Below are 21,516 nucleotides of genomic sequence, written 5' to 3' on the forward strand. Positions count from 1 at the left end.
GGGTAACCCTTGTTGACACAGGCTTTATTTTCACGCACAAGTGCTTGAGGACAATTGCACAGGCAGACCAAAGAGAAGAAAAGATGGGGCTTGCAGGCATCTTAGCAAAAACAGTGACAAGAAGTCATTGTTGAGATGTAGGCTCTGCTTCTTTGGGCGTGCAGATGAAGCTGAGCAGTTTCCCATTAGAGTTTGCAGCAGTACAGTGCATTTTCCGGGTTTTGTTGTTTCCTCCACTGATCGGGGGGGTTTTGCCCTGATATTTTAAATACAAAATCTCAGCTGTTTCACCATCTGTGTTACAATGGGCAGAAACATGCGGGGATTGCACTAAGCTGGATAAAGAAAAGAGGCTTTGTTAAGAGATGTCTTAGAACCGCTTGTGCATGGCACGGGCATAAGGAGAATAGATTTAGAGATGTCTATAAATCTTCATTTCTCCTCCCTCTTTTTCATTAGTTGTTTAGAATTCCTCTTAGAAGAGGTAATGGATTTGCTTCAATCTGCCCTAAGGAACTGCTGCTCGTTGAATCCAATTGTTCTGCCCTCAGAAAAAGGAGGTGAGATAAAAACATCTTTTCCTTATTGCTGTTTACTCAGAAGAGACGGAGCAAATGGGAATGATGAGCTACACTTCTCTTCAAAAACAAATAAATGCCAGCTCTGAAAAGCAGCATTCAGCCCAGTGTTGCTCTGTGTCCTCATGGTGCTTTGAGTAATTCCTCCTGCCTTAAATGCCCAGAAACAATAATATATTCCATCTGATTTCCTGGAGTTCTCTTTAGCTTTAGCAATATCAGTGCTGTCTCTGTGCACATCTAGGACTGATTAATCCTACAGGCTACGCACTGTCTTCTCTTATCTCACCTTCACATGCATATAATTTCCAGCGCATTAACATATTGAGTGAAAGCAATCATTTCATCCATGTGAGTCATTTCTGTCTGGTCTTTTTTCTTCCTAATTGGATTGACTGACCTAGAGACAAAGGGAAGTGCTGATTTCTCAACCATTATCTTTAGGCAGGCAGAGTGGCCCATGTACCTCTGTGTGACTGCTCAAGGTCGCCTTTTCTTCCTGTTTTCTTTTTGTTCCCTACTTTGCTGGAGGTGAATTGTCAAAGGAGGTCAGATCTTGCTATTTTTGAGCTCTCGATTTCACTCCGTTCTCATTTTAATAAGCAGCTTTCATATCTAGAACAGCCTTTCATTCTGATTATCAAGGAAGCACTCTTTTTTTTTCATTGAGTTTTCACTGCTATTAAAAGGATAGGAAAAATGTGGAGATTGGAGCTCTGATTTCACACAACCACAAAATCTTAAGGGATCACGGAGTCCAACCCCCTATGGTGGGTGGCACAGGTTGGTGCCCAGGCATTCACTGATGATTCTGACTCTTTTCACTGCGTTTCCAAGTTGCTTTGAGGTCTTGGGCAGCCATGCCAAAATGGCTGTTGGCCAGCTGGCAAGTATCATAGAACCACAGAATGGCCTGGGTTGAAAAGGACCACAGTGACCATCTGGTTCCAACCCCCTGCTGTGTGCAGGGTCACCAACTACCAGCCCAGGCTGCCCAGAGCCACATCCAGCCTGGCCTTGAATGCCTGCAGGGATGGGGCATCCACAACCCCTGTGGGCTGAATGTCTTTGCTTTGGTGTGCATGTACATTTCTGCCAAAATCTCAGCAAATGCTGAACCCCGGTGTTTGTAACCCTCATTGTTTTGCCTCGCAGTGAGTTCCAGTTGGGTGGCTGTCCTTGTGCTCCATGGTGTTCCTTGACAGTTGTAGGGTTGGTCCTATCAGCTCAGAGATGCTAAGTGGCGTTTCTGCCTTTCTTCCTTTTCTCACTTGTGTTTCCCTGATATTGTTAATTTTAAGGCACTTTTAAAACTTCAGTCTCAGAAGAGTTCTTGCATTGAAGTGGACAGTTCTGATGGTTGCACCACGGACAGCGGCTCCTTTGGCTTTGTGGGAAATTGTAATTCCTGACCCTGTATCTGTGGTGCCACAGGGCACAATGTGTGCAACGACGTCCAGCTCCCACCGTGAGCGCTCTGAGAGGCTGCTTGGTGGTGTCATGGGATGAAGTTCAGGATAGCCTGTAAGTAGAAAGGAACTTAATAGGAAGATAACAGAGATATAGAGAGCTTTCCTAAATCATAGGTGGTGCTTTGTACTCACAGTGTTGCTGCTCACGTCTGAAGTTTGGGACCTGTCTTTCTAAAAATGCATTATTGTGCATGCTCAGCCTGGGCTGCTGGTTGGCGACCCCTGCACACAGCAGAGGGTTGGAACTGGATGATCATTGTGGTCCTTTTCAACCCAGGCCATTCTGTGATTCTCAACTTTAATACACGAAAATACTTTCATCCCTAATCCTGGAGCAGCTGCTTTGAGAGAGAACTCAGGGCAGTTTTTAGGGAGAGGTGTGACATGAATAACTCTGTGTTGCATGCTCTTGTTTGAGCATGGCATCATGTAGCCAAGCCTTGTGGTCAAAGCATGGGGCTTTCCAAAGGAAACCCAAGCAGGATGTATGGGTGTGCATAGCCTGGTAAAGGGTAGGAAGGGATGCAGTTAGTTTTAGAAACGTGTAAGGAACACTGAAAATAGCTGCTAAAGTCTGGGGCAGTGCTGGCAGGTTGGTAATGTGCTCACACATGAAGCACAATTGGAAATGGGAGAGTTATGCAGCAAACTGAAGGCTGAGGCTGGAGCTGCAGGATGGAGCGGGCTCATGTGCCACTGGTGGCTGCTGCAGCAAGGGTTGAATATGTCCAAGAGGAAGAATGTAACGCCAAAGTGGGTGCTAATGCTGCAGAGATTTCAATCCAAACGCGGTGCCAGCAGCGAGGATGACAGGAATCACATTTTCTGATTCATTTGACTTTTTGTTTCTTCTCTGGACTCGCTGTTCAGTGCCAAGTGAAGTGCTGATAGCTGAAGTCGAGGAGCTGTACTTTTCTGGGTGGCAGCAGGAGCTTCTGCTACAAATCAGAACGCAGGCGCTTGCAGTCTCTCTAATTACAACCATTGCTAGTGCTTTAAAAAATCAGTTGCTGCAATTGAACAAACACTGCCTTTCGGTTCAAGGTAAAGCCACCAACTGCGTGAGATTCCAACTGCTTCACTGAGACCCAGCTTTCCCTTGGCCTGTTCTCCCAGCAGTTGTTTCCTGACGCTGCAGATCAGCACGTCCCAGGACTAGCACACAACAGCTGCAGGAACTGGTGCAGGCAGGAGCAGCCAGCAGCGCGCCTGCTAACAGCAGCTCCTGGTTGGCACTGTGAGTAACCGCAGGGCCTGAAGGACGGATGTGTTGGAGATGAGGTGTTAGGCTGCAGCCACGAGTCATGGCCTTTCTGCTTGTCCTGTGGGAGCCCTTTTCAAGGAGGTGGATGATGAGAAGCCTGCAGCCCTGTGGCAGGCTGCTCCGCTGCTGCGTTACCCAAAGCTGTTCTTCTGGCTCCGATGCAGACAAAAGTCTTGTACTGGAAACCACTGCTGATCTTCTGTGAATCACAGAATGGCCTGGGTTGAAAAGGACCACAATGATCATCCAGTTCCAACCCCCTGCTATGTGCAGGGTCACCAACCAGCAGCCCAGGCTGCCCAGAGCCACATCCAGCCTGGCCCTGAATGCCTGCAGGGATGGGGCATCCACAGCCTCCTATGGACTGAATAATTTCATCATTCCAAAGAAACTCAAGTGAAATCCTTCTCAACTGTATTGCATTGTATCTCAGAGGTACTGCAGAGGCAGTTCTCATAAGGATGGATTTCATGGGCAGGCAGTTTGAATTATTGGGTTAAAAAAAGAAGTGCTTTGGATGCATTTGGTGCTGTGAGACAGATGTGCAGTGCTGGAGCCAACACCTGACATCTCTGGAAATGTTTCCTCCAGAGTGGCCTCCAGCCTATCGAGCTGGTCATCTCAATGCTTCTATTGCACTTCTTTATTTATTCTTAGCTCGGGTCAGGTTGGCCCAAGTTGCACAGACTGAACACGCCGCTTGAGTTTCCACTCTGAGCACACAGCAACGGGGTAGTTATTAAGTCATTCTGGAGAATATTTGCTAATGTTTTCTCATAATTGTTCTAACAATTGCTTTTCTGTGGGCAAAGTGAATGGATGGAGCTTTCGTGTCCCTGCAGTAAGCAGGAAAGTGCAACTGAGAGCAAGAAACAAGAGGCATCAGTGTTCTTGTGTGCCAGCTCTCGGCCTTTCTGCCATGCAGGACCTGAATGTTGGTGTTTATTCTGCTCAGCATAGCGTTGCCATGTGGCTTCTGGCAGTTAGAGCCAGAACAGCTTCCTTTCGCTGCTGAAGGATGGGCTGCCTTCTTGACCAGCTCTTACAGCAGGGCTACATTAGGTTGGTCGTTCCCAGCTGTGTGGGTGCTTGGAGTTGCTTGGTTCTTCAGCTTGTGCTGCCCCGCAGCCAGGGAGGTTGCATGGATCCTCCTTTGCTTGTGGAGTAAAACAGGCAAGATTTTAATGAACTGAAAAAACAATTTGATTTTATGGAGAGAAATGTGACTGTGTTTTGCTGGGAGATGAGCAGCACGTGTATAATATTCTAAATTTCATAGCAGTGACAGTGATGGAAATGGTAATGAAAGTGAGACCGGCGGATCAGATTCCCTTTGGTCTTTCCCCGCTTCCTCTGCTTTCAACAAAAGGATGAGTTAATTTGAATTTCATTGCTTTTCATCCGTAGGGAAATATCAGATGATCGGCCTTATTGTGGAACCGTGCCCCCAAGGAGGGGGACAGGTGTTGGGTTTGTGCTTTCACTCCACGTGTGCAGCAAGCTCATTAATTTGTGATTTCATACGTTGCAGCAGGAAGAGGCCGCCGGTCTCTGTCACTAAAAAGCAGCCGTGATTGATCGTTCAGGGGCAGAAGGGGAAGATATCCAGAAATTAGTTATATAAGCATCTTAAATGAACAGTGTGCCTACAAAGAGGCGTTGTTTTTCCCCAGAGGAATGCTGAAATGGATGTTTTTAACCTCCTCGCTGAACACCTGCTACTGTGGGTTCGCACTGATGTCTTTCTGTGCTCAGCAAGGGAAGTGTTTCACACCCTGCACCAGCCCAGCTGCAGCACCAGCCCGGCAGATGGGAGCAGGGGTGGGTTGTGAAGCGTTGCTATCACGTATGCAATCTTTGTAGCTGATAGAACTTGTTTGCTGGTCTTTGCTCGGCAAAGCATTGGTACCTGTGCTGCTGGCGGGACGTGCCTGAGCAGCGCAGAGCAGAATGGAGCAGAGCAGAGCACACCACCTGTACTGCAGCTCCATCTCAGCCCATTCCCCTGCTAGCTGAGTGACTCTGAAGGCCTAGAGCAAACATGGAGGTCCCCTGGATTTCAATAGCAAGAATCCAAGGGTAAGCACAAGGGAGCTGCTGTGTGGTTTTACTGCTATTAAAAACCATGCAATCATTTCTTTGTCTTAATGAAAGAAAATGGCAGCGTTTGGGGTTTGGAATTACATCAGTGCTGCACTTTTTGGAGATGAGCTGGGAGGCTTTAGGTTGGAGCACCTGAGAGTTACAGTTTTATATTCCCAGAGCAGTGATTATGAGTCTTGTTTTTCCTTTGTTAATTGCAATTAATGTCTCCTAATCCATATATATGTTGTTAAAAGCAGGTGCAGTCACTTCAGTGTTAATGATTAGGGAGCCCACCATGTGCTCCTGCTCAGCTCGCTGGCTTCGTGCAATGAAGCTCATGGTTGAGGAATGCACACGCTGATGGTTAACAGCTTGTTTGCCCAGAGAGCAGAGTGCTCCTCTTTTCACACAGAGGTGTTTGGTGAATTGATTTCAACTTTTGCTTGGCATGATTTGCAACACCCCGCAGAAATGTGTGGACCCCAAAGCTTTGATATCAAATGATTCAATGCAGCGTCTCCATGGAAGTGATGTTTGCTCCTCTGTGGGATAAGGATGCGTGCTGTATGCACCACCTCGTTTCTGTTGGCTGTAGCATAAGGCAATCTGACTCAATCCAGGACATAAAAACGCCCTTCCACAGCACCTCATCACACGCTGGGCTTCAGCGCTCCAGCTCTCATTTTGTTTTCAACACCAGAATGGGAATCGCACTCACCTGAGGCAGGCAGCTCTGCCATGAGAGCTGGGCCAGCAGGCAGCACCGGCTGGAAACACAAGGATTTACCCAAGCATTGCCTTCATTAAATGATGAATTTCACCACTTATTCCACTTCATGCCACATTTGCACATAATGAAATGAGGTAATCAGGTTAATTTCTGAGAGCTTAATTTTGCTGGATGGGTTTTTATTGGGTCACCGAATAGAACATATTAATTAATATATTGATTTCTTTTTCTTGGGTGAAACCTCACAGGATGGCTCCAAAGCCACCCAGAAGACTTGTGTTGCATGGTTACATGCATGCGAGGGCTGGGAGGTCTGCAGACTGATGTAAAACACATTGAGCAGTGCTGAGGAGTGAACTCACCTGGGAAGAGCCTCGATCCCATTTCGTGCAGAGATGAACTCTGAGAAGTAGAATTATGTGATGCTTCTAAATTAAATCCTCAGCTCTTCACAAATGGCCCTTGGCAGCTCATATTTTGTGTTGTGTTGTTGACTCCAGAGAGGGCCTCGATGCTTGTTTGTTCTGAAGCGGCATGGCAGACCTATCTGGAAATGACCTCTTTGGATTTTCTTCTAACAGCTCCTTTTTGGATGAACGTTTGCAAAAATACGCACAAATGTGTACAAAAATTCATCTGGTTGAATAAATGCGAGGAGGTCAGAGTTGGCAGTAAGCAGGTCATCATACCTTGGTGATGCCTCGCGTTCCCAAGGGAAGGAGAGCAAGGGCAAAGCCCTCTGTGAATGGCAGGGAATAAGGGGTCAGCGCTGAGCATCCCGTGAAGCCTTTCATTGGGATTTTTCCCAACAGCGAATGTAACACCTGGTTCAATGTCGGTTAGTTCTGTCAAAGAAACGAGTCTTTATAACTTGCAGACTAGAAAATATTTCACAGTTATTCAGGGCGCAGACAAAAGACCAGAAGTACAAATAAAGGCCGGGACCTCACAGCGGTTGGGGCTTTTGTTTTACTCCACAGTGGATCGTGCGTCGCATTCAGTCACGCTCTCCAGAGCTGTGAAACAAAGGAACCCTGTTGATGTTTACTTTGGCTCAAGGCACAGACAGTTATTTTAAATGAGTTAATAAGAGGAGAAGCGAGCTATGATGGTGTGTATGATGTTCTTTTTGGTCTCTTTCTCTCTGCAGGTCACTCAGATGAGTCGTCCAGATCTGATCCTGTTTCTCATGAAATATCTCATGGCTTTGGTAGTTGGGATACCCTCTGTCTTCTGGGTTGGAAGCAAGAAGACCTGTTTTGAGTGGGCCAGCTTCTTCCATGGGCGCAGGAAAAAAGAGTGAGTATTGAGAGAGAGCAACTACTGAGTACTGGAGTGGAACTGAGGGCTATCATTTGTGAAGGTGCCTGCCTGGTATCTAGCCCATGGAATTACATCCTTACATGGAAATTAAACCTGAACTGTTTTCACCACGATTGCAGTTAAAAGCAATTGTCTGTGTTTAATTTTCCCATAGGCTTCTGACCATAAAGCCGAGTGGTCTGATAAAATTACAATAAGATTGTGTTGTGGCTTCCTTTAGGCCAACATTAATTTGGGCTGAGATATGATATAAATGGTTTCGTTACCATAAATATTGTCTCATAAGTGGCTGTTTCAAAATAGATCAGCAAACACAGCAAGCCTTTATGTGACTGCCCCACGGCGTTGGCTCTGCCGTCCATAGCAGAACTGGCCCTCTGCTGAACTTCAAGTAAAATAACTTCTGTAGTTGGAGCAAATGTTGAGCTATCCAAAAGAGAACCTTGTAGGACACAACACATGGCTAACAACACTTAATACATCGGGTACAGGGTGTGATGGAGTCATGAATATGAACTTTGCTGAGATACCCAAATTCTAAATGCTTTAGAATTACGCAAACAAAGCCATTGTAATGTAAGTTCTGCTTGTAAAATACTTGTGGTGCTGTCACCGTGATCATCACATTCCTCTTATTGTAATAATTAACTCTTCAAACCTCGTGCTTTGTTCAGAGTTGTCAACGAGAGCCGTCAGGTGCTGCAAGAGCCGGATTTCGCTCAGTCTCTTCTGCGGGATCCCAACACACCCATCATCCGCAAGTCCAGGGGCACCTCCACCCAGGGCACCTCCACCCACGCCTCCTCCACCCAGCTGGCCATGCTGGACGACCAGAGGAGCAAGGCAGGCAGCGTCCACAGCAAAGTGAGCAGCTACCACGGCAGCCTGCACCGCTCACGCGACGGCCGGTGCGTTTCCTTCTCTTACGTGTTGTGTGTGAAGTGGGCCGGTGGTGGGGTCACCATGCCTGGAGGTGTTCTGGAACCACGGGGATGTGCACTGGGGGATGTGGGCAGCGGGTGTGGGGGGTGGGCTGGGGTTGGACTGGGTGACCTTTGAGGTCTTTTCCAACCTGAATAGCTCCAATTCTGTGCTCTGACCACATGGGAAAACAGAGCTCTCCCAGTCTGCCCTGCTGACAACAATCCGCCCTGTTTGCACACCAGATACACCCCCTGCAGCTACAGAGGCATCGAGGAGAGGCTCCCTCACGGCAGCATGTCCCGGCTCACAGACCACTCCCGGCACAGCAGCTCCCATCGGCTCAATGAGCAGTCACGCCACAGCAGCATCAGGGACCTGAGCAGCAACCCCCTGACACACATCACACACGGCACCAGCATGAACCGCGTCATCGAGGAGGACGGGACCAGTGCGTGACCCGTGCCATGCTGCTCAGTTCTGCCGCGCCTCTGGGCAGCTCCTGCTTTCGTGCATCAGGAAGCCGAGGCCGGCTTCTCTGTGTGAAGCCACCGTTCTCATGCCTGCATCAGAGCTGGCGCTCAGCAAGCTTGAGTCACTGAGCACCAAGCTGCTCGCCTCGTTTGGGCCTCCCTGTAGGTAATTATTTATTTGATAACTGTTACTTACCCATCAGCCATCACTGCTCAATTCCTTACTCTTGAAGAAGAGCCTTCCCCTCCCTCCGATGTGTCTTCACATCAGCAGGTGCCACCACGGACGGCTCGCTGGCAGTCACACCGACGTGTTTTCTAATGGGCATAAGGAAACCCTTGGATATTGAAGGAATCTCTCCATGTCTCTGAGCCCATAACAAAGCGATCCTTGATTTCACAGAGGGAGGGGCCCAGACTCAGTGCTGCACAAAGGACGGCGGGGAGATCGCGGCAGTTTGTAACAGATAACACTGGAAATGCAACAGAGGAACAGCTTTGGGAGCAGGCAGGAGATGGCTGAGGGTCGCCAGCTCCTCCCAGGGCTGCTCAGGCTCAGCTGTGGGGATGGGTGGAGGGGGGAGGAAAGGAGGCAAGGAAGGGCTCTTTTTGTATAACTTGCATTGTCCTTGCTGGTTGGTTTTGTTTTTGTTTTTTTTTTTACAAAATACTATTTAAATTTTCTACTTGTTTACAATTCATGTAGGAAGAGAGGAATTTTAAAAGCAGTTATCTAGATAATATTCAGCCACTTATGTTTAGATTAATGTACAAAAGCTGAGATCGTCCGTTCCCGATCTATTTAAAAAGGGAAAGAGCCGAATTTGTCCCCCCACAGTAGGCTGGGCAGCCTTGTCACCAACAGAACAAACCCCACTGACCGACCCACAGAGCAGCTGAGAGCTGAAATGGCTGCAAGGGCTCCCTCAGGGCTGGGCTGTGTTCCCGGGGCCTGGCTCTGACACTGGGGCACAGCACTGAGCCCAACCCTCCTTGCTGCTGGAGGAGCAGGCAGGTATCCATGCTTTCCCAATCAACCTCTACTCCAGGTTGTTTTCATTCCCTACCATAGGTTCGCAGCAGAGAATTCCCAGTTTGGGCTTTCATGGTGTGTGAATGGTTTGTGGGTACAGCAGGTCTGTGCTGGCACAGCAGGCAGAGGTCAGGGTGCCTTCCTGATGGCACAGCTGATCTTTGGAGGCGTTTGCTGTCAGATCCACTCAGCACGAGCAGCACTGGCTGCACCTAAACCTACCTCAGTAATGACTGCAGATCACTGCTGGGATACCAATGCCTGTTTTTCATTGTCCTTACATAATTCCCTCCTTCTCCTGCTTGAGGCACTTGAAAAGCCTCCATAACATGTTTAGATGGCACAGCCTGGAGGGCAGCAGTAGGGCACCAAGCACAGTGCAGAGATGGAGCAGCGCTGCCATGACTCACCTAATTGCAGCTGATGACACAACAGCAGAGCAGTGGCCGTGCACTCTGTCATGGGCTGCTCTGGGACTCTTGGTGGCTTTTAGAAATACACTTTAACTCCTTGCTTCAAAGGGAGGATGGGTTTTGGAATCCGAATCTGCAAAAGAAGCCAAATATCAGAGTTGTCGTAAACGCTGAACTGCTGAAGGTCAAGTGTTAATGTTGATCTCCTTGGCTGAATTTCCAGTACTCCTTTCTTGTTAATTGCAGCAGTGCTTTGACTTGCTTAGAGGCAGGGAGGGGATTGGGGGAGGTCTGAAGTACCTCCTCCCTTCATAACTGATCTGTGAGGTTGAATCCCCACGTTGTTTCCAGGTATTCAGGCAGTCCCTTGCTCATGTATCACATGCACATGGATGGAGAGTGCTCTCATCACCCAGAAAAGGGACTAAGATGGGAAAACTTGGGCTTTTTGTCACCCTTATCTCTATCACCTTGAGCCCTTTCTTTTATCTTCCTAACCTGCGTCAACCTGTGCAGCATTCCGGGACTCACAGACCTTCTTCCCAACAGCGTGTCAGGGGGAAGATGGCCTCACCCTGGATGCACTCGCAGGGCTGGGGCTGCCAGACCTTTTGCATCTCAGGGAGTGGAAGATTTCTGGGTGACCTGGGCACGTTTAGGTGGCACTTCCTTGCTGGCACCCCCCACTCCCATCATGGAATTGTGAGTCAGTGCTGTGCTTGTGCTGCATGGAAAGGCAGTGTGGATCCCCCGCCCTATTGGGGTAATCCTTTGGGGAGCCTAAAAGCCAAACTGCAGCAGAAAGCCTCAGTTGTCTGTAAAGCCTTCTGCTCTCATGTGCTCTGCATTTTCTTAGCCCCCAGACCTCAGTTTAACAGCACAGGCTTCAGCTGCCGGCTGTACAAACAGGACAGATGAGCAGCACCTGCTGCATCGCTGCCTGTGCTAAACCCAGATGGAAGCAGGGCGTGCAGTGCCAGGGGCTGCAGGAGGAGCCCACAGCTCAGCACCCCAAAGCAGCAGCGATGGGAAGCAGGCACCCGGGCTGCAGAGCATCCCCGCGTGCTTCAGCCCTAAGGACCGAATGTAGACTTGAATGTGAAATTCCCCTCCTATGCCAATGTTTTATGAGCAGATCGGGGTTCGTCGTGGCACACGGCGGGATGTTCTGTGTGCACTGTGCCCACCTTGCTTACATCGGGGCTGTACCTTCATTTCTGCTGCTGTGCTCAGCTCGCCGTGGGCTCGGATCCGGTTGTCCCGTGTCGCTTTGGTAACGTTTGATTTTTAGCACTTTACCTGTGAGTGTACAGACTGGTTCTACTGTAGTGGGTGTACATTTTCATTTTAGACCTTTCCGAGTTTTTAATAAAACCATGTAAAAATCCCGCTCCTCTGGTCCAACACTGCTCCGTGTCTGAACCCCCCCATCCCCAAGGAGGGTCCTGCAGGGGGAGGTGCGGAGCTGAGCTGGGCAGCACCCGAGGAAATGTTTTTAGCGCTCACGACTTCAAATGGGAACTTTTATTTCTTCGTGTTTTCCCTCAGAAGGCACAAAACAGCCTTTGTTCTCCTCCTGCGGGCGTTGCATCCCCCTCGTTCCTGCCCTGTCGGCCCCACCACGCAGCGCAGGGCTCGGCTGTGCTGAGAAATCCCCCCAGGCCCCGCATTGCAGCACAGCCCTGCACATCCCACCTGGAGCTGTCAGCAGCAGCCAGCCCCAACATACCTCCGCCGGCTCCTGCGCTGCCTTCAAAGCTCTCTGCTCTCCCCCGTTCCAGCGCTGCGATCAGATAAGGAGCTGCCTCTGCCAAGAGAAGCCAAACCTCCTGCTCGGCTGCGGGAAAATGGGAGCAGACAGAAGTTAACTTTGCTCGTAGTTTTGATTTGTGGGGAGGCAGCCGCTCCTGGCCCGGTTCACCCTTGGAGGGGGGGGGGGAGATGGAGAGATGGTGCTTTGCCATGAGGAAATGGAGGCTGCTGGCTGGGGTAGTTGGAGGGAGGAAGGGATGTTCAGTGGGCAGGAAGGATGCTGATCTCTTTCACCCAGAGGGTGGTGACGCACTGGAACAGGTTGCCCAAGGAGGCTGTGGATGCCCCATCCCTGCAGGCATTCAAGGCCAGGCTGGATGTGGCTCTGGGCAGCCTGGGCTGCTGGTTGGTGACCCTGCACATAGCGGGGGGTTGGAATCAGGTGATCATTGCGGTCCTTTTCAACCCAGGCCATTCTGAGATTCTTATAAGGAGGGAGGGATGCCCACAGGGATGAATGGAAGCTCATGGGACCGGCAGGGGCTGTGGCAACCGAGAGCACGATCCTTGGTCTGCTCTGATTCCTGACACAACAGCGCCACCCCGTGAGCGGCAGCGCCCGGCAGCGGGGCGAGCCCGGCACCAAGCCGCACTAATTACCCCACCTGCCCTAATTAACCCCCAGTAATTACCCCCACATACACTAACGACACCACTGCGCTAATTACTCCTCCTGGTTGCATTAATTACATCCCCAGCTTCACTAGTTCACCTACACCAATTACCCTACAGCCCTAATTACCCCTACACATGCACTAATTACCCCACTGCACTATTTCCCCCCACAGCATTCATTACTCCAGCTGCATTATTTACCGATCCCAGCTGCAGTTACTGCCCCAGTTGCATTACTTACCACCCCCCCCAATGCACTAATTAATTACCCACCCCACACACCCACATTACCCAACCTCAGCTGCACTAATTTCCTACTCCACATTCCCCTACTGCCCTCTAGCTGCGCTAATTACTCCAATTACCCCCCCAGCTAATTACTCATCTTCAGCAACTACCCCTCAGCTGCATTAATTACCCACCCCACACACCCTTACCACCCCCTGACAAACTAATTACCCCACACGGCCCCTTTACCCACACCACAAGCCCTCACTGCCCCTCAGCCACACTCATTACCCCTCAGCTGCTCTAATTACCCCTCAGCTGCTCTAATTACCCCTCAGCTGCTCTAATTACCCCTCAGCTGCACTACTGACCCTACAGCCCTCACTGCCCCTCAGCCACACTCATTACCCCTCAGCTGCACTAATTACCCCTCAGCTTCTCTAATTACCCCTCAGCTGCTCTAATTACCCCTCAGCTGCACTAATTACCCTCCCACACATCCTTACTGCCCTCAGCCTCACTAATTACTCCTCGGCCACACTAATTACCTCTCAGCCGCACTACTGACCCTACAGCCCTCACTGCCCCTCAGCCACACTCATTACCCCTCCCATATGTCCTCATCGTCCCTCAGCCGCACTAATTACCCCTCGGCCGCACTAATGACCCCCCGTACCCGCTCACCTCTCCGTTCAGCCGCACTGTTACCCCACACACCGCCCTTCCTGCCCGTTATGGGCACTAATTCCCCTCACTCTCACACACTCCATCCTCTCCACAGCCGTTTTCCCGCCCGCCGTTTCCCGCCCACTCTCACAGCTCCCCGTCCCGCCGCCCGGTGTCGCTGCGCTCCCGCCTCAGCCCGCTCCCACAATGCAGTGAGCGCAGCCCCCGCTCCGCCCCGCTCTGGGCAGCGGCCGCGGCAGCGCGGGTCCGGGCCGGGCGCTCCTCAGGTAACGGGGCGGGATGGGGTCGGAGCCGGGAGCCGGGCCGGGCTGTATCACTGCTTCCTTTCCTCACTGTGCGCCTCTCATTGCTTTTTATCATTGATTTTTGTCCCTTCACCCATTAAAACATCTTTTTCTTAAGTTCTGTCTTTTTCTTTTTCCCATTTTATTTTCCCCGCTCCTTCCTCATATTTATCCATTTCTTCCATTTCATTTTCCCTCCCTGACTCCACTCCTTTCCTCCCCCCTCATTCCCTCCCTTCCCCATTACATCCCCCCTCCATCTCCCTTTGCCCCCTCCCCACACCCAGCCCAGCAGCAGCCCCCTCTGGGTTATCCCCCATGTTCCTGGAGCCCTTTAGCGTTTCTTCCTGCCCGTTGGGTTGGAGGCGTTGGGTTTTAAGCCCTAAAAAGGGGGAAGCACCTTTGGTTGCACAGTGATGCTGCGATGTACGGCGGTGCGGAGCGGCTCCTGGAATAGGAGGAGGCGAAAGTTGCAGCTGAGTTCAGTCCATGCAGGGCTGTGGGGATGATGCTGCTGGCACCGTGTGAGCTGAGGCTGTGGTGATATTGGGGTGTGCAGGAGCTCCTGGGATGGGGATGTGGGTGCTGGGATGTGGCATTGGGTGTTGGAGTGAGGATGGTGGGGGATGTGGATGTTATTGGGGGATGCAGATGTTGGGGGTGTCAGTGATGTTGGGATGCGGATGCTGGGGGTGCAGGTGATGTAGGGTTTGAGGTGTTGGGTTGTGTCGGTGTTGGGATGCAGGATGTGGAGGTTATTGGGGGGTGCAGATGATGTTGGGATGCTGATGTTTGGTGTTGGTGAATGCTAATGTTATTAGGGATACAGATGATGTTGGGGTGCTGATGTTGTTGGGGTACAGGTTATGTTGGGGTGAAGATGTGGGGGAATGCGGATGTTGTTTGGGGATGGAGCTGTTGCAGGTTGGCCATGTCGGTGGTGGGGGTGCACATGATGGGGCTGATGTTGGGGTGCAGATATTGGGATGCTCGTCTGCACCGCCGGTATCAACTGCTTGTTTAAATGCAGGGCTTTGCGTACAGCCCTCAGCGCTGAGGAAGTGACTGCTGGAGGGGGGACTGGCTGCAAAAGCAAATCGACAGGTTGGGTCTGAACTTGCCCTGTTTTACTGCAAAATCTTCACCCATTTGGACTGTGCTTTAATGTAAAGGCTTTTGAGATACTGGGGTTTGGAACTGGATGATCTTTAAGGTCGCTTTTAAGCTAAAGCGTTCTACATTATGCTTTCCCCTAAAGGATAGTGTTGGTGTGTGGGACTCTCACCGGGTTGTGCTGATGGCTGGGGGATGGCTCTCTTCGTGTGAGTTAATGAAATGTCTGTCATAGGAAATGAATAGGACAAGGCTCACAGAGATGAAATCAATCAATAGATGCTAACGAGCGCTTGCAGCCCCGTCCCTGGGGCTGTACCTGGGTGAGCTCTGCAGGAGCGGCAGTGAGCGATTCCAGCTCCGTGCAGTGGGTCTGGCCGGGAGGTGGAAGCCAAGAGTGGGAAGGTTCTGTGTATATCTGTGCAAATGAGCCGTGTGTGTGAATGGCCCCAAAGGTGAGTGTGTGTGTGGGGATTCCTGCAGCGAGATGCCACGGACCTGCCTGGGATGCCACAGACCTGCCAGCTGCTCAGGCTGGCTTTGCATCTCCATCAATTGCAGCATATTTTCTCTTACTTGGCTGTTGTTACAGGGAGATTTTGAAGCTGAAAAAGAGAAAACTGGAAGAAAACCAAACCAACACAAAAAAAAAAAACCCTCCAAGCAATTCATTTTCCCCCAGGTTTCATTTTGCAGTTCACCTTTCTTTCTGGACTTGTAATTTCTGCTGGGGCTTCTGGCTTCCTAAAGAAGGCTGGAAAAGTAAAAAAGCAAGCAGGCGTTGAATAATAGATCACAAATGAGATGAAGCAGTAAGTCAGCCCTGCCCCCAAAAAGCAACCAAATAAATTGCAAATTGCCCTGAAAAAGGGGAGTCGAAACAGCGAAGATCAAACCCAATGTTAAGAATAGATGAGGTATTGATATTTTATTTAATGGCTGTACATTGCCACCGTCACCCAAACCATCCTATGGCTCTGTGAAAAGCTGCCCTGCCTTGAATGGCTGTTTGTGATGAATAAAGCAGCAGAGCTGAAGTGGAATGGGTGAGACTCAGCAGGTACTGAGCGCTGCAGGTGGATGCGGTGCTGGTCACTTATGGGTGATGTTGGGTGGCTTCCAAAATGCACAGCACCTCTTGCTGCTGTCTGTCTGATGGTTTTTGAACCACGTTTGGTGGAACAGGAGGGAAGGAAACCCCACAGACTGTGCAGAATGGGCAGAAATGTTGAGTGAGCTCATGGCTGGTTACTCAGCAAAGGAGTCTCTCGGCATGTCTCAGCCTGGAAGAGCGTTCGATCAAGGCAGCTGCGTGATGAGACACGAATCTCCTTGGAAGGGAGGCTTCAGCCTGGCACCAGGTGTTGAGGCCTCCAGCCCCAGGTTTGTTCTTGTTGCTGTGAACCTGCTGGCTCCTCTGGGCCTCGGTTTTTGGACCCTGGTTTTGGTGATGCTGTTGCTGCCTCTTCACTGCCGTTGTCCTGGCTTATTCCAAAGACCTCCAGAGCCCACATGGACAAGGTGCGGGTTGACTATGTGGTCCAAGGGAATCTCATAGGGCTCTCGCACTGTCCCTACAGACAGAAGAAGGAGTTTCATTCTGCTCCAGATTGGCCGTTCCTGAGGTCTTGTTTGCCCCCATAACCAGCAAAATATCATCCAGGACATGAGGTACAGCCAAACCTCTCTGATATCATCCCTGCCAGCACAACGAATGGATTGACATGATGGGGCTGCAGCCAAACATTGGGTTGATGGTTGGACAAGATGATTATAGTGGTCTTTTCTAACCCTAATGATTCTGTGAATCCAGCCTCGGTTCCACCGTGGAGATAAAGATGTTCGTGTACAGCTGTAGAGCTTTTCCTTGCTAAATAGCCCCATATTAAATTCAGATGGTCTCACAGCCCCTGTGGCCAAAGTGGTGGAGCTTTGTCCATCACAGCCGGGGTGGTACAGGTATGGCAGGAGGCAGCTGGGATGTTTTATTAAAGTTGCTTTGCCAACTTTGTGCTGGGCTGAAAACCTCAGCTTGGTGGACGCGGGATGGAGGCAGGGCCGCCCTTCTGTTATCTGTAATCGGTCTGGTTTTACTGCTGATGCCTTGAGGCAAAACAGCAAAGTGAGGCCGTGTTGCCCGCTGTGTGCAGCTTTGAAGAGCTCTCTCCCCCCATATCCCTTTTCCAAGGACAAGATCAGAACAGAAATCCGTGGTTGAGTCAGCAATGCAGATACCATCAAATGGCTGCTTTGTTCCAGTGTATGAATTGGAGGGCTGAGTGTCAGAGCCTCCTCTCCTGCATCACCTGATAACAGTGCACTTACCTCCGAGGGAACAACACATGGAAGAATCCCAAATCCTGGCTGCTGTGAGCACTTATAACTCATTGGCAACAACAGGCCTGATTTTATTGCAACTCTTGCAATAGTGGGTGTGGATTTCTTTTTTAAACCTTGCAGACTGTAGGCAAATTTGCAGAAGTGATCCAGCATGTGTGTGCACACATACATGAGTGTATAAATAGGGCTGTTTTGTGGAGCACACGCCGTTTTTAACCCCTGCTAAACCAGTGAGGGTCACATGTGCCACCAGTGTGGGTACTGACTGCTCATCCTGCGGGCTGTTTAATGTTATGGGGATGAAGAATATTAGTGGGGTTCCCCACCTGTAGATTGGAGGCAGCACCATGTCAAATGCCCTCTGCTACATTACAGATCTCGCTGCAGAGATGCAGAGGGCAGACAGCAGTAATTAGGGATTGCACAACCAAGTGCTGGAATGTCTCACACGTGACTGATGTCTCACACACAGCTGATGCTGTGCACAGATCCGTGTGAAAGTTCTGTGCAGGCTGGAGAAGGTTGCGCTCCCATCTGAGCCTTCATAAGAGAAGAAAGTGGGGAGGAAGAACCATAGAACCATAGAATTACCCAGGTTGGAAAAGACCTTGAAGATCATCAAGTCCAATCGCAGCCTAACGAGTACCCTAACTCTAAAAACCCTACACTAAATCATATCCCTGAGCACCAAAACCATATTGCATCCCAAGAGGCTTTGTATTCTGTAAGGCTCAAACCTGGGGACTGTAAGGTGCCCCCTATTACACAGTGTGTGTATAAGGGAATGATGCACATTAATGGTTATTTTTTCTCTGCTTCCCTCTTCTTCAAAGCCAAGTTGCCTCCTTGGCTCCTCCTAACATGAAAAAGAAGTAAACTGGGCTGTGATGGAGGGTGAGAGATGTCTGTTCCTTGGGGTCTGAGTCCCTGTGGTCTGATGGTCAGAGCTCTGGGCCGTGGGATGATAAATGCCACCTCTCAGCTGCTTGTTCACACTACAGCGAATGCATGCACGGGGTGTAGGCATCTCCCAGGGACAAAGTTCTTACCAGCTCTTAGGTGAATGTTCTGCACTTTTTCAGATGCAGTTAAAAACAGTCGGAGGGCTGGTGGGATTTTGAACAGCCACCTCGGTGGAAATGATGACCTTGGGATCTATTCAATCAAATATTATAAAGATTAAGGGTGAAAATAGCCGAGCTTGTCAGCCACGAGGAATTGTCGTGCAGCCCTGGCTCAGATCCATCACCTGAAATCAGGAGCTGTGGCAGGTGCTCCTCATTCATCAGCAGGAGGCATCGCAGCGACATCATTTCTCTGCAGCTCATCAGTTTGCGCAGCTTGTTGATGGAGCAGGGCTGGGACAGAGGCACAAGGTGGGGAAGGTGCCCAGTAACTGTGCACAGGCAACTGTTGCATGAACACATACAGTTTTCACCCTGCAACTGTTAACAAGGTAGTTTACATGATATTGAATATGATTTTTAAGTGCAGAGTGGTTTATTAGCTGAGTATAGGCTGTGTTTGCTACCGAATTCCACTCCCTTGTTCTGCCTTTGCAATCCGCATCCTTGTTGTTTTCTTACTAAGTTACACTCCATCTCATCCAATCTCAGCACACACGTTTGCACCACCCCTAAACCTGTTGGAAGATTTCAGCCAAGCCTGACAAAGAGAGACAGATTTGCAGGGCTAATTAAGGTTGCACAAGGCAGAGGGACAGCCCAGGTGCTCACTGAGCCTGGTGTGAGCAGACACTGGGCAGGAAGATTCAGCTGGAACCAGGTGTAGCCCCTCGTTGCCTGTGGGTGGTTGGTCTTCATTGACAGCAGAAATTGTTCTGTGTTTCATTGGGGTGGTGGTTTGGAAGAACTGGCCCTAGAAGAAACGTGTGGCTCTGTTGTCTTTTCCAACTCTGATGGTTGTGTGGTTCTCTGATTCTATGACATTAAATTCAAATTGTCTCGTGCTGTCCCTTGCACACGTGCACCAGGCGCCTTCTCCTCATCCACTGTAAACCACGTTGAAAGAGACTATACAAATGGGGATGGAGGGAAATAAAGCTGATGAGTCAGCTGTAATCCTGCCTATCTGCACCCAGGGAGGCCTGCCTGGCTCTCCTGACAGAGCCTTGCAGAGCAGATAATGCATCAGACTGATGACAGCCCTGAGATATACTGCAAGCGGTCTGAAAATTGCCGGTAGGTACTTGAATGTCACTGTCTGCACGGAGTGAATTGTAGGTTGAGTCGCAACAATTTCCCTAAAGCTGTGTATATTAGCATACAAATACCAAAGATGTGTAATCTTTGAATTTTTATCTGTTTCGGCTTGAGAGGCAAATAGGCGCATTATCAAAGTGCCATCCATTTGAGTCAATTGTCATTGCTGCATGGTGAAAAGGATGCAGCTGGGTTTATTGATAACAGCGTTAAGGTGCTTAAAAACATGAGTGTGCTGGGTTTATTCTCCCTTCAGGAACATATTGTTGTACCTAGTGGTTTTTAAAGCCATTTTTTCAGTTCTCATCTCCTCTGTAGCAGGCACGTGCTGCATCTCCACATTGCCTTCCCTCCAAGAATTTGTTGTAAGCCTGAACTTGTTTCATGGCTTTCTTGAAACCTGCAAGGAAATTCCATTTGCTGGAGGACAAACTGGGCTATGGGCTAATGAGGAGGCTCTGCTGCTCTCTGCCTTTTTTATTTTCCCTTGGTTAAAGCCCAGCTGAAATGCAGTGAGTGGCCAAAGCTTTCTGCTGATCTCCGTCGTGCTATCGCTGTGCCCAGTTTATTTCCTGAGCTGCTCTGCCCGTCGGGTTTGTACCCACTTAAGAGTTTAATTTCATAAATGAGGATCTGGGTTTTGGGGGAAATACTTGAGGTTGTGGGCACCTCCCAGCACCAGAGAGCTGCAGAGGAAGCCGTGCCTTGTGACTGAGAGCTCTGCATTCCTGCCTTCTGCCGAGCTGATTTTAAACGTTCCCTTTTAGGAGCTGTGCCCAATGACTTCAGCGTTTTACCTTTGTTCAGATCTTCAAGCAGTCCCTGCGCCCCAGGAGGTAGTTGTGAGGTTTAGTTGTTGGTTTCGGAGCTCTTTGAAGATGGAGAACGGTGTGTAACTGCTCAGTGTTTATTAATAGTGGAGCTTAATATGGTGAGTAGGAAGTTCAGATCTGCAGGGATGGATCCTCAGCCATTGAAATGGGCATTCGCTGGGCTGCCTGGCTGAGCTGTTGGTGCCCCCCAATATCTGCATGTCCGAGTTGCATCCCACCAAAGTCCTGGCTGCTCCTGCAGTGAGCTCTCCTCCTCCTGGCCTCCTGCCACACCATACGCCAAGTTAAATCTGCTTCTGTGTTTTTGGCTTCATTCCTTCTAAATGTTTTCAGTGTTGTTGGCTTTAACTGATCCCAGTGGCGTCTTCATACGATGCTCTGTGTTCTGCTGCTTCTGCTGCTTCAAGTATAATGACTCTTCTAAAGTTTAACCAGATTTTTAATTACCAAAAAAAGGACAGAAAGCACGGTGTTGTTCTATCACACTATTAAAAAAGAAAAGGATTTTCCTTAATCTCGAGCTGGGCTCGCTGATCCCTGTGGGTCCCTTCTGACTCAGGATGTTCTGTGATTTTGTGGTCTTTAAATCTGAATGAATCCAAAATTCAGCATAGTGGTTTGTGAGGAGCATTGCTGTAATTGGAAGGGCAGCTTATTCTTTTTGCTTGCTCGCTTGGGATTCGTATTGATTAAAGAGGAGCGTTGCTGTCTGTTGGGTGATCTCAGGGTTTCTGATGATCTCCGGGCCATAAGACTGCCCCAAAACTGCCCCAAAAGAATCAAGTGCTCCTGCTTTGCCCAGCATTTAAGACAGGAGTGCACTCAGCAGCCCTGCTCTGCCCACCTACCTTTGCTTGCTGGTGCTCTTCCTTTGATCTCTTAACAGAATCGTTGGTAACAACACCCGGTGTGTAACTGGGGGCTGGAAGTGACCAGGGTTAAAAAGAAAGAGTTGAGTGGAAGAGTTTTGGCCATGTTCATTTTATTCTCGGACCAGCTTGTCCTTTGTGCGAGAACTGAAATGAATTTTGTTTCCAGTTCTGAAAACCTGAAGACGCGCTGAATGGATGAAACTGTTTCTGTTTATAGG

The 21,516-nt window shown here is 49.6% G+C and overlaps 2 protein-coding genes across 9 annotated transcripts in view; both read left to right on the forward strand.

Annotated features, from left to right (window-relative positions):
- FZD3 (frizzled class receptor 3) overlaps window positions 1–11,681 on the forward strand; it is a 41,665-nt gene extending 29,984 nt beyond the window's left edge. For all 3 annotated transcript variants that reach the window (XM_015859822.3, XM_015859823.3, XM_015859824.3), the window contains exons 5-7: window positions 7,280–7,428; window positions 8,127–8,360; window positions 8,619–11,681. In XM_015859822.3, coding sequence (XP_015715308.1) covers window positions 7,280–7,428; window positions 8,127–8,360; window positions 8,619–8,832 — 597 coding nt within the window. In that variant the 3' untranslated portion in view covers window positions 8,833–11,681. The remainder of the gene's footprint in view (window positions 1–7,279; window positions 7,429–8,126; window positions 8,361–8,618) is intronic.
- Window positions 11,682–13,840: 2,159 nt separating this feature from the next.
- EXTL3 (exostosin like glycosyltransferase 3) overlaps window positions 13,841–21,516 on the forward strand; it is a 103,877-nt gene continuing 96,201 nt past the window's right edge. For 5 of the 6 annotated variants that reach the window (XM_085542288.1, XM_015859679.3, XM_085542284.1 and 2 more), the window contains exon 1: window positions 13,841–13,900. The gene's annotated coding sequence lies outside the window, so the exon portion shown is untranslated. Of the gene's footprint in view, window positions 14,443–21,516 lie in introns of all 6 variants that reach the window. The other variant, XM_085542283.1, reaches the window with a different exon arrangement.

The sequence above is a fragment of the Coturnix japonica genome, chromosome 3 (genome assembly GCF_054131305.1).
Source record: "Coturnix japonica strain WE chromosome 3, WE-NBRP24, whole genome shotgun sequence".
Taxonomy (NCBI): domain Eukaryota; kingdom Metazoa; phylum Chordata; class Aves; order Galliformes; family Phasianidae; genus Coturnix; species Coturnix japonica.